Source organism: Xyrauchen texanus, chromosome 4, assembly GCF_025860055.1.
Source record: "Xyrauchen texanus isolate HMW12.3.18 chromosome 4, RBS_HiC_50CHRs, whole genome shotgun sequence".
NCBI lineage: Eukaryota > Metazoa > Chordata > Actinopteri > Cypriniformes > Catostomidae > Xyrauchen > Xyrauchen texanus.
The window spans coordinates 18,290,837-18,308,003 of NC_068279.1; the positions used below are offsets into that span (position 1 = coordinate 18,290,837).

At 40.3% G+C, this 17,167-nt stretch overlaps 1 protein-coding gene across 4 annotated transcripts in view; it reads left to right on the plus strand.

The window, feature by feature from the left end:
- The window catches only part of LOC127636199 (zinc finger matrin-type protein 4-like), a 151,033-nt gene that overhangs the window by 103,299 nt on the left and 30,567 nt on the right, over window positions 1-17,167 (plus strand). For all 4 annotated transcript variants that reach the window (XM_052116645.1, XM_052116654.1, XM_052116637.1 and 1 more), the window contains one exon: window positions 4,990-5,214. In XM_052116645.1, coding sequence (XP_051972605.1) covers window positions 4,990-5,214 — 225 coding nt within the window. The remainder of the gene's footprint in view (window positions 1-4,989; window positions 5,215-17,167) is intronic.

Here is a 17,167-nt window from a genome sequence, read left to right on the forward strand (position 1 = left end):
AGTTTTATTTTATTAAATTTTTTTATTTTTACATATAAACATTTATTCTTTATATTCCTTTGAAGAAATTTGTTTTTGAATGTTGCACTATAACATTTTGTGGCAACACTACAATAATATAACATTTTTTAACATTAGTTAACAACATTAGTTCCCCGTCTGTCGCTCACTTCGACATTGTGTCGAAGAAGCGACACTAGGGGTCTCTCTTGAGCGCCGAATATGCCTCTGATCTATGAAAAAAGGCCAACGAGAATTAGGCAGACAGTATTTGCATACCCCACCGCTGGACATACGGGGTATAAAAGCGGAGAAATATATCGAGTTCATTCAGAAATTTTCTTCGGAGCCGATGGTCGTGTTGCAGTCAGCTGCGAGTTACACACCCATTCCTGTTCCTCTGACGCTTGCCTGCTGTTGGATCTACGCCGCACTTCAGTGGCTTTCACCTTCTCTGCACGGCAGTGCAGTTTGCCCCTGGGCACTTCAACAGCGCAAAACTAAAAGAGTTTATTGTAATAGAGTGATTTTTCTCTGAAAGAGTAATTTCCTCTAAAAGAGCAAATACACAGCTGGCGTTGAACATCCTTTTCAGGACGCGTCTTTATAAAGATGCCCTTCCGCCCCTGTGTAGTTCCTGGATGCGGTAGAGTGCTCTCCACTTCAGACGGCCACAGGCATTGTCTCGTGTGTCTGGGTTGCGATCACACCGAGGCAGCGTTTGTGGATGGTTCATGTTCTCACTGCGAGAACATGACCATGGCAACGTTGCGGTCCCGGCTCACTTTCAATAGAAAGCAAGCCACTCCAGCCGCCCCCCCGCATTGCTCTTCCTTCCCACGGGATTGAGGACGATGCGGCTGGCGATGGAGGTGATCTGGGGACGGCAGCGGGTACAGCTGCCACCTTCGGGCCAGCACGCCCATGGCTGAGGCTGACGTGCAGATGTCCGATATGCTTGCCTGGGCCAGCGTGGGGCTGGACTGGAACCCTCCGTCCTCCCCACAGCCATCGCGGTTGGATCACTGGTTCCTGGGGGCTCCGCGCAGCTCACAGCCAGAAGTGTATGATGAGCTGACGTCTGCATGGAGGGCGCCCCTCTCCACACGTCACAAAGCCACTCGCTCATCCGCTCTCACTACCCTCGATGGCGGAGCGGCCCAAGGATACACTGTGATTCCCCAGGTGGACAGGGCTGTTACACTCCACCTGTGTCCCGAAAACCCTACCACCTGGCGGGGTCCCCTACAGTGCCACTGGACATGCCGCTTCTGCCCTGCAGGTCACAACGCAGTCACTCGGGCAAGCAATGGCCACACTCGTGGTCCAGGAACATCATCTGTGGCTGAACTCGGTCGAGATGCGTGAGACCGACAAAGTGCGCTTCCTCAACGCCCCGTCTCCCAGTTCGCCTGAGTGAGGACGCCCTCTTCGGCGACACCGTTGAGGACTTTACCCAGCAGTTTTCTGTGGTGAAGAAACAGACGGAGGCCATTTCGCATATTCTGCCCCGCTGCAAACCTACCGCCATGGGCCATGCCCCGTCTGCTCGCCGAGGGCGTCCTCCTGCGGCAAAGAAACGCCCTGCTCTGCCTCAACCCAGGCCCAGCTCTCAGACCACGCGTCGAGCACCCCGCAGGAAGTCAACGCCCCCCGTCTCACGGACACCCACGAGGACCCGCGAGGTTCCCAGGTGCTCCTGAGACGATCTACCCAGGGACCAAGACGTTAGCTCCGGAGCAGTAAGCAGACTGCTCCGTCCCCCGGTGGAGGGCCGGGAGGAGAATTTATTTTGTTTGCCACACCCCCTAGAAGGGCTGCAGTACCCACATTCTCAGTAAAAGAGCTATTTCCTTTGTCTCTGGGTCACCTGGCCCGCAAATGCCGTTCTCACGGCACTCTGCCGCCACACCTCAACAGTACCTGCACGCTGGTCGCGGACCCTCCGCCCTACTGTTCCCCGGGTGGCCAGTTCTGACGATTCCAGAGGACGCCGCTACAGGACCTCCTCCTCAGTCACTAACCTGCCCCCTGCTGGGTGTGCAGAGCAAGATAAGTGCTTCGAGTTTTATTTCAGCACCAGAGCCTCGGGACGCATCCGCGCCTCCTGACGGCGTACTACCTGCTCCGCTGCAAAGCCCCGCCGGGTACGTCAAAAACAATCATCCCTTTGGTGCCCCTAGCATGGAGCATGGATGCGTGGCTTTCACTTCCCAACCCGTCATGCTGGTGTGCCCGGACCATTCAACTCGGTTAAGCAGTTTAGTTTGCCAGCCCCCCCTTAGCGGGCGTCCGCAGTACACGGCGAACATGCCAAATCCCTGCGTGTGGAAATCGCTACTCTCTTACTCAAATACGGGATAGAGCCTTTCCCTCCAACCGAGATGAAGAATAGTTTCTACAGCCCTTACTTCATCGTACCCAAGAAAGGCGGCGGCTTATGACCAATCTTGGACTAGAGAGTTTTCAACCGGGCTTTGCACAAACTCCCGTTCAAAATGCTCACGCAAAAACACATCTTAACTGTGTCCGGCATCTAGATTGGTTCGCAGCGGTAGACCTGAAGGACGCGTACTTTCACGTCTCAATTCTGCCTCGAGACCGACCCTTCCTATGGTTCGCGTTCGACGGCCAGGCGTATCAGTACAAAGTCGTCCCCTTCGACATGTCTCTGTCCCCTCGCATCTTCACAAAAGTCACAGAGGCAGCCCTTGCCCTGCTCCGAGAAGCCGGCATCCACATACTCTATTACCTCGACGACTGGCTCATTTTGTTGAAGTGCCCAGGGGCAAACTGCACTGCCGTGCAGAGAAGGTGAAAGCCACTGAAGTGTGCCGTAGATCCAACAGCAGGCAAGCGTCAGAGGAACAGGAATGGGTGTGTAACTCGCAGCTGACTGCAACACGACCATCGGCTCCGAAGAAAATTTCTGAATGAACTCGATATATTTCTCCGCTTTTATACCCGTATGTCCAGGGGCGGGGTATGTCTACCTAATTCTCATTGGCCTTTTTTCATAGATCAGAGGCATATTCGGCGCTCAAGAGAGACCCCTAGTGTCGCTTCTTCGACACAACATCTCGTAACCTAGACGTTAACATGAACTATCAATTAACAACACTGGTTAAGCATTTATTAATCATAGTTAATGTTAATGCACTGTGAACAAACATGAACTAACAATGTATAATAGTATTTTTATTAACTAATTTTATCAAAGATTAATAAATTAAATAAATTGTTAATTGTTTGTTCATGATAATGCATTTACTAATGTTAACAATTAGAACCTTATTGTAAAGTGTTATCAAATTGTTTGTCAAAACAGACTCTTTGCTCACCACAGACACATTAGTCTCTTTTACAGTCTTGCCATGAATAAAGTGAACCTGCCTATGATAAATTTCATAGAGGAATAGTTAATGGCTTAAACCCAAACCATATTATATTTTTATATTGCAGCAAACTGATAAGCCCCACAATAAACAATTTATTTACAGAGAACAGGAAAATAGCCATTAAAAATAAAGTGGATTAAGCTTTTTTGAAATGAAGTAGCTTGCGCATATGCTTCATGGCTCTTTTGTGGCAGATCATTTATCTTCCTTATATTTAAATGTATATCTCATATAGTATTTGAATTTACAGTATCGAATTTCATTATTTGTAGCAATGGTTGTTAATTGCCCAAAGAAAATTTAGTGTAGACTAAGCATGCATTATGCAGTTATGAAAAATAGAGTGGAAAGTGTGATGAACAGAATGCAGCACACATTTTGGCAGGGTATAATTTCCTTGGTACAACAAGATCTCTTTTCAACACTCCCTTGTTCGCAGTTGTCCCAGCTTGTGGAGTCTCTTTAGCCTCTGCCAAAGCTTCACTTACTTTACCTTAATTTAAAATGTGTTTACCTGTGCATAGAGTTCTGAGTATAGCAGAGTATCAAATTAGCCAGGGCTCGGAGCAAAAAGGTCACTGAAAGGGACAAAATTGCCCCATATATTTAAAATGTGGTTGTGTGAATTCGTCTATGTTTTTTGTTTTTTCATTTAATAATATACTATGTTTGACTTATGCCTGATCTTGCATATTATTTACAGATTTCAGATTTTGATATGATTATATACCCCAATTAGCAGACATAATAATAAAAAAAAAAAAAAAAAAAAAAGGTAAAATGCCTGAATTATTTGTGACTTAATTGGTAGTTTGTAAGGCCATGTTCTAGTGGAACAGCAAGTAAAAATGTGAACACAACTGTGTCCTAGATAGTGGGTCAGGTCAGATCATTTCCACCCCTGAATGACACCTACTTTATAAACACTGACACACACAGACACAAAGTTGCCCATTCTCTCCATTTTCCTCTCCGGCAAATGATAGGATGCTGATCCTGAAAAAATATTTTCGAAACATTGTCTGTGGCAGCGTGGACAAAGCACTTACAGTAGGTGGTTAAACAGACTGTTAGGCACTGCATTATGATTCTCTGGTGTTTTGGGGTATTACTGCGGTTATGTATGACCCCAGCATCCAAAGAACACATACTATAACTGGCTGAGAGTAAAGAAGCAAGACTTTGTATGTGAGGTTTGTCAGAATCAATGCAAAGCTTTAACTTACAACAGCTTGTTTGTTATATACTGTAGCAGAAGACGGAGCCAAACAGAGGAACAGATGAAATCCTAATAATTGTGTTTTTGCAGTCATTATCAGAAGCTATTTTTGTCTCTGGTTTTCAGAAAATACGATGTCTCCCGCAATCAATATTTTGAAGTTAGTCCAACAGAATAATCTTGCCACTCACTGAAGTTTTATAGCAGTAAATGAAATATACAGAGATGATAACTTATCCAATGTCCGCTGTTGCCAGACTTCTGCAAAATTTGCATCATACTTTGTATACCATGTTTTATTGTTGCGCTCAAATCTGAAGTTGTATATATCTCTCCCATTTTAAGTCTCGTCTTGCTACTTTGTTTTTTCAGATGTGCCACCTAGTCCAGTGAAGACACCTTCATCAGAAAGCTCCCCTGTGAGCTTGACACGTCAGCACCGGGATTCTGATCGCTACTGTCAGCTGTGTAATGCTTGGTTCAACAACCCTGGAATGGCACAGCAACACTACGATGGCAAAAAGCACAAGAAGAACGCAGCACGAGCAGACCTGCTGGAACAACTGGGGAAGACTTTAGACATGGGAGAAATGAAAGGTACAGAGTCTTCAAGGCAGTTTATGGCTGCATGGTTGCTGATGCTGTTAGCTCATTAGTTTTGTGTTTGGACTGAAGGTTATCCCCAATTTACAGTGATGGATGGTGAATTCAGACTATCCTTGTTAATGGAAGACATGCTAGAGACTTGGCCAGGCTCATAGTGACTGTTGCTCTGACTCTGTCAGCACAAGATTAATGCTGAGAACAATTAGGCTGAGTACTGGTTGAGAAAAGCTCACGAATGCCTCACAAGATAAACTGTAGATTTGTACTTAATTTAGAGAGAGTTCTGTCATCCTAAAAAAATCCTAAAAACAATATCAATTTACTTGAAGTAAAATTGTGAAAGATAACACAACTTGTTTTCAGAGAACATATTGTGAATGACATTTTAATTCACAATTTGTTAGTTAATTGATTTTTAATTTTTGAAGCATAAACGTTACAAAATGTTGTTAGATTAATTGATATATAACAGATATATTCTCTCAAATACAAAAATCGTTGTAAAAATTGTATGTAATTTATCATACTTTTTTTATTAGATATTTTTATTAGGGCTACCATCTGTCCTGTATTTTTGCTGAAATTAAGATGTCCCATACTAAATGTCCCATATTAAAATCTTGACCTGTATTGAATATATACATGGTGAAAAGTGTAAAGTGTTTCCATTTTGTTACAAAATAAATAGGGCTGGCGATTTAACGTGTTAATTCAGTGCAATTTATTTTATAAAAAATAATTTGCACAATTAATCATGTCCCCAGACTGGAATAAAGATGATTCCTGAGAAATTCAAACTTGAAATGCCACCTGTTTTCTCCAGGGGGCAGTAAGCAAAAATTAGGCTGTATAGGCAACACACAGCTTATACAGAGAACAAAGCAACCCTTCAGAAGACAGCACAACCCGAGGATGCATTCTTGCATTCAAAACACAGCTGGACTTTTTCATCATCATGGCCTGGACCAGAATGAACCTGTAGAGAAACAGCCAGTGACTCTACTGCACCACAGCTGATTTTTCACACACATTTCCTCCTCACTGGTTTAGGGAGGGAAAAATAGATGAGCCAAACATCTCTACAATTTTCCCCTCGGCTGCTCGTTTGCACTGTCTGCCTTGCAATGTCTCCCTCGAATGTCACCTAGCCATTAATCCAGCCAGGAAATGTCAGCACAGACACCACAGCGTTCAGTTGTGTGCCTCTGATGGCTTCTCTCCAATGTGATTATCAATTAGTAATGATGTGGCAAATCACCCTAACAGCCAGAGCAGGGCAAGTGAAAGAGACAGAGTGTGTTCTTTGGCAGAGAGGGAAATATTTCAGGGGAACTTGTACTAATTCATTGGGCTGATGGCAGGCTCATCTTTCACACTATGTGTTGGCACCTGCAACACTTCAGCAAGTGCTTCATGAGGAGTGATAGGCCTCTTTCTATGTCTCTCAAGGCTAATTTACAGTAACAGGCTTCTTTTAATTTAACAAAAAATTATGACGAAATGCTCTGATGTTTTTGTTCTGTTTAGGTGTTCGGTAGGTGATATTTCTCCTGTTTGCACATATCCTTGAACGTCTTGACGTATAGTTATAGTACTCTAGGTGGTTTGGATGTGGGGTTCTTTATAAAAAAAAATTCCCTCAGCAATCTAATCTAAGAAACAATGGTGTGTGTAGTATGGACCCTTTTCATACTTCCTGTTTTTGGAAAATGATTTTTGGAAGTAAACGATTGCAGTGTAAACTTTGATAACAGTAAAAGGGTGTGAATGGGAGACCACTGCAAATATAATTTTTGCTTACCTAGTTTCTCCAACATCAAAAGAAAAACACCACTGTTACGTTTCCACAACTTTCCAATTGAATAAAAAACTGAGAGCGAGGATTACGACAGTCAGAAGAGAGAAGGTGGCAAATTTACTGTCACTGTCTCCACAGCTGTCTTAGAAACCTCATTGCATCTGTGGTAATTTATTTTTTTAAACTAATTCTAGGGTAATGTAACACAAAGCAGAGTGTAAAAAATTAACACTAACTTACAATTTGGAAATATAAAATAAAGTTTGCAAGATTTACACTGCTAAATTAGGCAGAAACGCATCATCATATTTTGTGAAAAGGGTCCATAAGTGCTACAACCGCAGGTAGTCTATGTTCACTTTGGTGCTTTAGTTTCTTTAGGAGAAAAAAGTCCAGCTTCTTACTTTGTATAAATTTGGCTTTAGGATATATCATCATTTCTATTCTTCCTTAGTATGTACTAAATTGGATGAAGAATTTACTTCTTGACCTTTGATGAAGTAAAGGTATGATAGGTATGCAGGTGTGTATTATACCTCACTAGAGGTGGGGGGAAAATATAGATACTCAGAGAAAGTTTGTCGTAAGACAAAAGATTCTGTGACATTAGGTCAACAAACAGACCAAAATGCAAACTCAGAACGAGCAAATATAGGTTTCATTTGTTGTGCAAAGCATTGAGATACAATGGATGAGACACAAGTGAGTAAAAGATTGCAATATAATTTTTTTATTTGCAAACACTAAACAAAGAATCACAATATGATTGGATAGCAAACTAGATATCAATATAATATTGTATCATATTGCCCAGTCCCTGCTGGTTCCCAACACTATCTGTAACCTGTTGTCTTTCTTTCACTTTCCACAGATTTTTTGAGGCCTTCTTCCTTTTCTCCTTGCATATACATTTGAAGTCAGAAGTTTACATACACTTAGGTTGAAGTCATTAAAAAAAATGTTTTACCATTCCACAGATTTCATATTAGCCAACTATAGTTTTGGCTAGTTGTTTAGGACATCTATTTTGTGCATGACATGTGTAATTTTTTCCATAATGTTTTTACAGACAGATTGTTTCACTTTTAATTGACTATATTGCAATTCCAGTGGGTCAGAAGTTTACATACACTAAGTTAACTGTGACTTTAAGCAGCTTGGAAAATAAAATAAAAAAATTAAATCCTTTAGGCAATTATCCAATTAGCTTCTGATAGGCTAATTGGCTAATTGGAGTTAATTAGAGGTGTACCTGTGGATGTATTTTAAGGCCTGCCTTCAAACTCAGTGCCTCTTTGATTGACATCATGGGAAAATCTAAAGAAATCAGCCTCAGAAGACCTCAGAAAAAAAATTGTGGACCTCCACAATTCCATCCCATGGTTCATCCTTGGGAGCAATTTTCAAACCGCTGAAGGTAACATGTTCATTTGTACAAGCTATAGTACACAAGAATAAACACCATGGGACCACGCAGCCATTATTCCGCTCAGGAAGGTGATGCATTTTGTCGCCTAGAGATGAACGTAATTTGGTGCAAAAAGTGTAAATCAATCCCAGAACAACAGCAAAGGACCTTGTGAAGTTGCTGGAGGAAACATGTAGAACAAGTATCTATATCCACAGTAAAATGTGTCCAGTATCAACATAACCTGAAAGTCTGCTCAGCAAGGAAGAATCCACTGCTCTAAAACTGGCATAAAAAAGCCAGACTACAGTTTGCAAGTGCACAGGAAAATGATGTGGATATATTGAAGCAACATCTCAAGATATCAGTCAGGAAGTTAAAGCTTGGTTGCAATGGGTCTTCTAAATGGACAATGACCTCAAGCATACCCCCAAATTTGTGGCAAAATGGCTTAAGGACAACAAAGTCAAGATATTGGAATGACCATCACAAAGCCCTAACCTCATTCCGATAGAAAATTTGTGGGCAGAACTGAAAAAGTGTGTGCGAGCAAGGAAGCCAACCACCCTGACTCAGTTACACCAGTTCTGTCTGGACGATTGGTCCAAAATTCCAGCAACTTATTGTGAGAAGCTTGTGGCACACTACCCAAAATATTTGGCCCAAGTTGAACAATTTAAAGGCAATGCTACTAAATACTAACAAATTGTTTGTAAACTTCTGACCCACTGGGAATGTGATGAAAGAAATAAAAACTGAAAGAAATAATTCTCTCTACTAATATTCTTACATTTTACATTCTTAAAATAAAGAAGTGAATCTAACAAACCTAAGACAGTAAATGTTTTCTACGATTAAATGCCTGAAATTGTGGAAAAACTGAGTTTAACTGTATTTGGCTATTGTGTCTGCTATGTCCTGTGCTTTGAGTGTTGTCTAATGTACAGAGCATCAGAGAGGGAGGCAGCAGTCGCACTTTGAAGACTGCAACATAATTAAATATTCATAGCTTTTCTATTGAGCACTGTATCTGCGTGATTTCCAGCAAATCTGTGTGTGTGTGTGTGTGAGTGCATAGCACATCCTACTGATTTGGCAAACTAGTTTTTGCAGTATGGGTTATTAATGCTCACTAGAGGTGGGGGAAAATATAGATATTTCATGATATTTTACCTCTCGGTATTGTATCTATATTCACAGTACTTCGATTTTTCACATTAACAGTTTTGGGTAAAAGAAGGTAGAGCTCCACTCAGAGCAAGTTTGTTATAGACAAAATATACTTTGACATTAGGTCAACAAACAGACCAAAATGCAAACTCAGAATGAGCAAATATAGGTTTAATTTGCTGTGCAAAGCATTGAAATACAATGGATGAGATGATTGCAATATCACATTTTTAATTGCAAACACTAAACAAAGAATCACAATATGATTGTATAGCAAAGTAGATATCTATATAATATATTGTATTGCCCAGTCCCTGCTCTATCTGTTACCTGTTGTTTTTCTTTCACTTTCAACACATTTTTTGAGGCCTTCTTCCTTTTCTCCTTGCATATATCTGTGTCTGCTATGTCCTGTGCTTTGAGTGTTGTCTGATGTACAGAGCATCAGAGAGGGAGGCAGAAGTTGCACTTTGAAGACTGCAACATAATGAAATATTGATAGCTTTTCTATTGGGTACTGTATCTGTGTGATTTCCAGCAAATTTGTGTGTGTATATGTGAGTGCATAGCATGTTTACTATCCTGCGGCTCTGAATTGCAGCATCTCTCTATTGACATAGTTGCCGTGTTTCTTCTCATTTGGAAGGCTGCATGCTAGGTAGGACGCGTCCTTTGAAGGCAGCAGTATACCAAGTGTCCTCCTTTAAACATGCCTCAATTAAATGAGACGGCCTTCATAGGACAAACGGAAACAGAATGTAACATGGTTGCTGTGACAAGCCACCACTCTTCAATAAGTGGGAGCACTTTGAGGTTAGAAAGGAACAAAGTTCCTTTAGAAGGGAATGTATGAGGTACATTTTAGGAGAGTTATAATGATGTAAAAAGAAAAGAAAAAAATATTTTAATTATACATATTATATACTATGCACCCTTCTACTGAGGTAATTAAACTTGGGAATTAACATTCCTTGCATTTGAACATCATATTTATGGGAAAAAGTTTCTTGCAGTGTCTTCTAATTTGAGTAAGATCAAGACTCAACAGCTCTTGGAGGTTGTCCTCCTTTCATACTTATTCCTTAAGTGTCATTTACTTACTTTTAAGCTTCTTAAAAACACAATAAAAATGGGACACTCAAAAATAATGTAATGCAGGACCTAAGATGTCTGTTAGAAGAGGCAGTCACACTAGACTTTGAGCATGCACAATTATTTTTCACACTGCAACAGACAGGATATGATGTCAAATCACAAATAGCAAGAAATATTATATTCAGAAATGCTACATTTATTCACATGAGCTTGCATATCTGGTCTCCAGCATTCAGTTGTGTTTGAATGGAGTCTAGTGTGACTGCAAGTTTAATGTGTATGGTTGTAGCAGTAGTGCTTTAAAGAGGAAACATTTAAATATGCTTCTTAGAGAGGTTTTACCACACTTATCCAAGCTAGCATGCAAATCAAAGCACCAAATGTAAAACCTTAAAAAAAATCTAGATGAACTAGTCAACTTCACCAATAGACTAGGCCAATCAGTTAAAGCCTATCATATTGTAGTTTTTCTATTCTTTCTCTTCAGTCATTTATTTTCATGTACAAGTGTATAGTTGCTATTTTCACCCTCATATTCAACCGAGCACAGCGTACTGCCCTAAAACCCAACTCATTAGAGGGCCAATATACAGTTATTTAGAAGGAGATGCAGGAAATGGGATTATTTTCCTCTCTTACTCTGTTAGACAGTGGAAGATGTCCTTTTGATTTATGTCCTCATCTCAATGTGTTCTGGTGGAATTATGCATAGCGCCCTGTTTTCATCCCTGATTAAAGCAAACTGTCTCACACTGGTGTTGCTCTCACGTCACAGTATTCATGCTGACAGACTTTCAGATCCGCGATATCTAAAGTGTAACTGCACAGGAATGTATTTATTTATTCTATGTACTCCATGTACTCATTTAAAGGGACATGCTTACAATGCAACACTTCAGAGCTGCAGTGTTCCATAAAACCTCTCGATGCGGTGGCAAAATGTAACATTCTCAACAAAGCAGTATGGTAAATTGAAACAAATAAATTGCTTATGTACATTTCTTTCATATTATAATCAACAGTGTGAGTTTGAAACATGGCTATGCGGCTGTATAAAGTGCATCACTGGCCTTTGGGCGGCATGATTTATTTGAAGCTTGGCTTTACCCTTGAGGAAAAGAGCAATTTACCCACACTTTATCAATCAAGTCTGTTTAGATGTCCTCATTATGACGGATAATGCTGATATAATGCAAAGTGAAATTATTTCAGAAGTGATTATGGCTCTCTCTTTTAGAGTCATAAACAAGCCAATCAGGCAGCACATGTGACAAATTCCACCTATCAAAACATTGTCCTGCTGGTTAATTGGAAAGACAAGTTTGGAGATGTAATGTGGCTTGTCTGCTGATCAAATTCTTCACTCCAAGGACTGAGCCATTACATTCTTCCTACCTTGTGCCTTAGTCTAGGATTGGTCTCATGCTTTACACCCTGACACAGATCAAGAATGTTGGTGGATATTACTTTTCCATGCTAAGGTGCCATATTAGCTGTTTTGTGTTAAGGCACAATTCATTTTGTCTCCATAATCTTTTAACAAAATTTGATTCATTGCTCTGCCTCTGAAATGATTATTCTTTTTGGCTAAAGTCACAAATTAATCCTACTTTTTCAATCCCTCCCCTCTAATCGACTAGCTTTATTCTGGTGTGTAACGCCCACTTTTCACCATCTAACCAATTCCCAACAAAGTCCTGGCCTACATTTATTTTTGTTGAAAATCCCATTTCACTTAGAAATACAGTGGGTACGGAAAGTATTCAGACCCCCTTAAATTTTCCACTCTTTGTTATATTGCAGCCATTTTTTTTCCTCATTATTGTACACACAGCACCCCATATTGACAGAAAAACACAGAATTGTTGACATTTTTGCACATTTATTAAAAAAGAAAAACTGAAATATCACATGGTCCTAAGTATTCAGACCCTTTGTTCAGTATTTAGTAGAAGCACCCTTTTGATCTAATACAGCCATGAGTCTTTTTGGGAAAGATGCAACAAGTTTTTCACATCTGGATTTGGGTATCCTCTGCCATTCCTCCTTGCAGATCCTCTCCAGTTCTGTCAGGTTGGATGGTAAACGTTGGTGGACAGCCATTTTCAGGTCTCTCCAGAGATGCTCAATTGGGTTTAAGTCAGGGCTCTGGCTGGGCCATTCAAGAACAGTCACGGAGTTGTTGTGAAGCCACTCCTTCGTTATTTTAGCGGTGTGCTTAGGGTCATTGTCTTGTTGGAAGGTGAACCTTCGGCCCAGTCTGAGGTCCAGAGCACTCTGGAGAAGGTTTTCGTCCAGGATATCCCTGTACTTGGCCGCATTCATCTTTCGCTCGATTGCAACCAGTCGTCCTGTCCCTGCAGCTGAAAAACACCCCCACAGCATGATGCTGCCACCACCATGCTTCACTGTTGAGACTGTATTGGACAGGTGATGAGCAGTGCCTGGTTTTCTCCACACATACCGCTTAGAATTAAGGCCAAAAAGCTCTATCTTGGTCTCATCAAACCAGAGAATCTTATTTATCACCATCTTGGAGTCCTTCAGGTGTTTTTTAGCAAATTCCATGAGGGCTTTCATGTGTCTTGCACTGAGGAGAGGCTTCCGTCGGGCCACTCTGCCATAAAGCCCCGACTGGTGGATGGATGCAGTGATGGTTGACTTACTACAACTTTCTCCCATCTCCCGACTGCATCTCTGGAGCTCAGCCACAGTGATCTTTGGGTTCTTCTTTACCTCTCTCACCAAGGCTCTTCTCCCCCGATAGCTCAGTTTGGCCGGACGGCCAGCTCTAGGAAGGGTTCTGGTCATCCCAAACGTCTTCCATTTAAGGATTATGGAGGCCACTGTGCTCTTATGAACCTTAAGGGCAGCAGAAATTTTTTTGTAACCTTGGCCAGATCTGTGCCTTGCCACAGTTCTGTCTCTGAGCTCTTCAGGCAGTTCCTTTGACCTCATGATTCTCATTTGCTCTGACATGCACTGGGAGCTGTAAGGTCTTATATAGACAGGTGTGTGGCTTTCCTAATCAAGTCCAATCAGTATAATCAAACACAGCTGGACTCAATTGAAGGTTTAGAACCATCTCAAGGATGATCAGAAGAAATGGACAGCACCTGAGTTAAATATATGAGTGTCACAGCAAAGGGTCTGAATACTTAGGACCATGTGATATTTCAGTTTTTCTTTTTTAATAAATGTGCAAACATGTCAACAATTCTGTGTTTTTCTGTCAATATGGGGTGCTGTGTGTACAATAATGAGGAAAAAAAATGAACTTAAATTATTTTTGCAAATGGCTGCAATATAACAAAGAGTGAAAAATTTAAGGGGGTCTGAATACTTTCCGTACCCACTTTATGTCAGATTATGGAAGTGAAATGGGTTAAAAAAAAAAAAAAAAAAAGCATTTCCTTTTGAATTCATGACATCTAGTAGCAAGTACTCTCTGAATTTATTAAGGTACAATTAATCTTACCATGTCATTTACATACTGTGATTACTAGTATTTGAATAAAATCAGGTATGATACTAATTGGATTGTGTTGAATAACATTTACACTGATGATACGGGCGTAGCCACAGGTTTTTTTAGTTTAATATGGTTGATGTGTTTTATTCTGGGTTTTTTTTCATTGTTTGCTGAATTACCCACCACTTAGATGCCATCTGCCTGTCACTGCACAAATATGGGCATATTTTTCTCATTCATTGTTGTTTAGCATAGTTTTGCTCATGTTTGAATCCACACAGCATAACCGATGACAAATTGGTGTAATCACAAGAGACTTTGAGGCAGAACTGTTGTGCATTTACAGTGCAAACACTCAAATCTGAGCCTGTCCGAAAGCTTGTTGCTTGATAATGTGCTGAGCATTGTTGAGAGGTTGACCCTTCTGCACAATGACCATGCACAATGATGTAACGAGTTGGAACACTTTGTGCTCTGCAGAATCTTACTTTACTCATTTCTCCATACAAACATATGCTGTGGTTTTCCTAGCTCACTGAGATAGTCAAAGCAAGGTCTGCACCATCAGGCGGGCAGATGCCTGGAGGTAAAAATAGATGAACCAGTGCTACCTTAAAGTTCATAAATGATCAACTCGAAAAAAGAAGAGAAAGCTTGTCCTCTGTTGCAGTACTGGAACTGATTTAAAGCTCTGTAACAGCATCAGAGAGGAAAGAGTTCACAGAGCATCTCATATATACTGTATGATCCTGGTGTTCATGTGCAGTAGAGCTCTCTAGTACATGGCATTGTTATATTTTTCAGAAGTGTCAATAAACCTGCTCTTTGACACAGTTCAAGTTTGCATTCGACTTATTCTTTGGATTGTCAGGACACCTAATAAACTAATTGTTCAGTCACAATACTTTTTATGCACACCTTGTAATTCAATAGGAGTTTATTTGGTAAATGTGTTTCCACCATAGTTTATGCATATTTATTATAGAATAAACATTTATCCACCTCAAACAAGTGTATATGTTTTTTTATGTGCATTTTGGAGATTTTATTCACATCTTTTTTTTTTCTCCATCCAGTAGTTTTATGATGTCATTTAAAAAAAATATATATTTTCTTATCCAATACAATTCAATTTAGGATAACTGTGGCTTAAGTGCCATTGTATATCAGTAAGGAAATAAATTGTGTCAGTAAAACTTAAAATGAAATGCTTAAAGCCAGCCTGTTTGAAGCCAGCTGCACTAGATCATCTAGTTGTTACACATTAGTGTCTGTTGAAATCCCAGTTGTGGCTAGTCTGTCCTAGTGTCCTATATAATTATTGATGGGAAAATGAATGAACACTTAGAGTGTAATGGTTAGTGACTAATGTTGTAGTTCTTATTCCAACTAGTGTAAGTTCGATAAACTTTTGGACAGACAGATGGGGATCTAATTAAGGGAGGCCATGTCCCAGTTCAGTGGTGTTATGATGCCTGACAAGACCAGAAGTCCAAAGTGATAATGTCCCTGAAGGCATCATTAAACTTTATCATGCCCCAGGAATTCTGCAAGGTGAAATCCAGGCCTGTTGGGACTATACTATCTGCTTAACATTTATATTTTCTGAATGACATTCTCAAACCAAATTATAAATAAAATACAATTTGGGGTGTATAGAAATATGCTTTCCTTGAAAACCCAACATTTATTTTTGGGAGAGTCTTCATTGGCATCCATGTACTGTAGAACAAGGGAAGTGCATTGTGAAAAATAAGATATATTTTCAGCCACAGAATAGATGTGGCTTGAAAGGGATGACAAGATAGATAGCAGAAAGGCAAAATTCAATCTTTGTTAATTTATTCCACTTGCGGTTCCTCTATTCCCAGTTGAAGAATGTTATGCGCTAACAGTAATAAATCTGAGACAAGGGCGACACAGATGAGAGAGACTTCATAGGTGCTGCACACTGGTTGGCTCCTCATTGCTCATTTGTTCCGTGGGCAGTGCGACAGGCGGAACGGATAGCTAACATTGATGGATGCTCAGGTAGTGCTCCATTATATCACCTTTTCAAAAAGCGTTTGAGAGGCAGCCTGTCAAATGGTCAGCTGGGATTCACAGACAAGCTTTTGTGGCAAAGCCACATCCCCTTAATTTCAGTGCCCAAGGGTATATGTGCAGAGAGGAAGAGGAGGAATTAGAACCACTAATAAAATACACCAGCTGAAAAGATGTTTAAGAAAGAGGTCATCAGCCTTAGACTCAACAAATTGTGGGCACATCGTATCAGTGCTGGGGATTAGTTAAATAAAAGTAGTGATGCTACAAATTCAACTATTAATTAACTATTTTCACAATTGTGTAGTTTTCCACTAACAATCTATTTTTTCCAACGAGTAGCACTGTAGCATCACTAAATGCTACATTTGCCATATTGTATTGCAATGGAGCAATGAAGCATTGGGAGTCTCTCACTCATGTTGCACTGCACTAAAGTAATTTAGGTGAATTTGTTCTTTCTGATTTTTAGGTAAATTAACCGTTTAAAATGATTCCCTTCTATTTAGCATTGGGAACTCAATGAATTTGTTTCTGTCGGACCCTGTTTTTTTTTTTGTTTCTGTTTTGAGCCCTGCGCAGTCTTGAAGGAAGTGTTCGAGAAGTCTTTTCCGGAATATTTAGTTAAGTACTGCTGTATCACTCCATTTTGATACAGTTTTATAAAATAAGGTGTTTTCTAATTGTATTAGTGTATATTAAATATTTATTGTAGTTACTTTTTGTTAGTAGCTTGTAGTAGGCTGTAGCTAACTACTTTTTTTTAAAGAGTAGCTTGTAGCTTGGGAACAGTTTCATAGTATCTCCCCAAACGCTGCACCATACATCAAACGAATATAGACCTACATACACCTATGAATATACATATTTGGACACCTTTAGACACTTGAGCCACACTTAAAAAATATATTAATGTAATTATATTGGAAACTAAATATCAAGTGGGACCTGCAAGCAA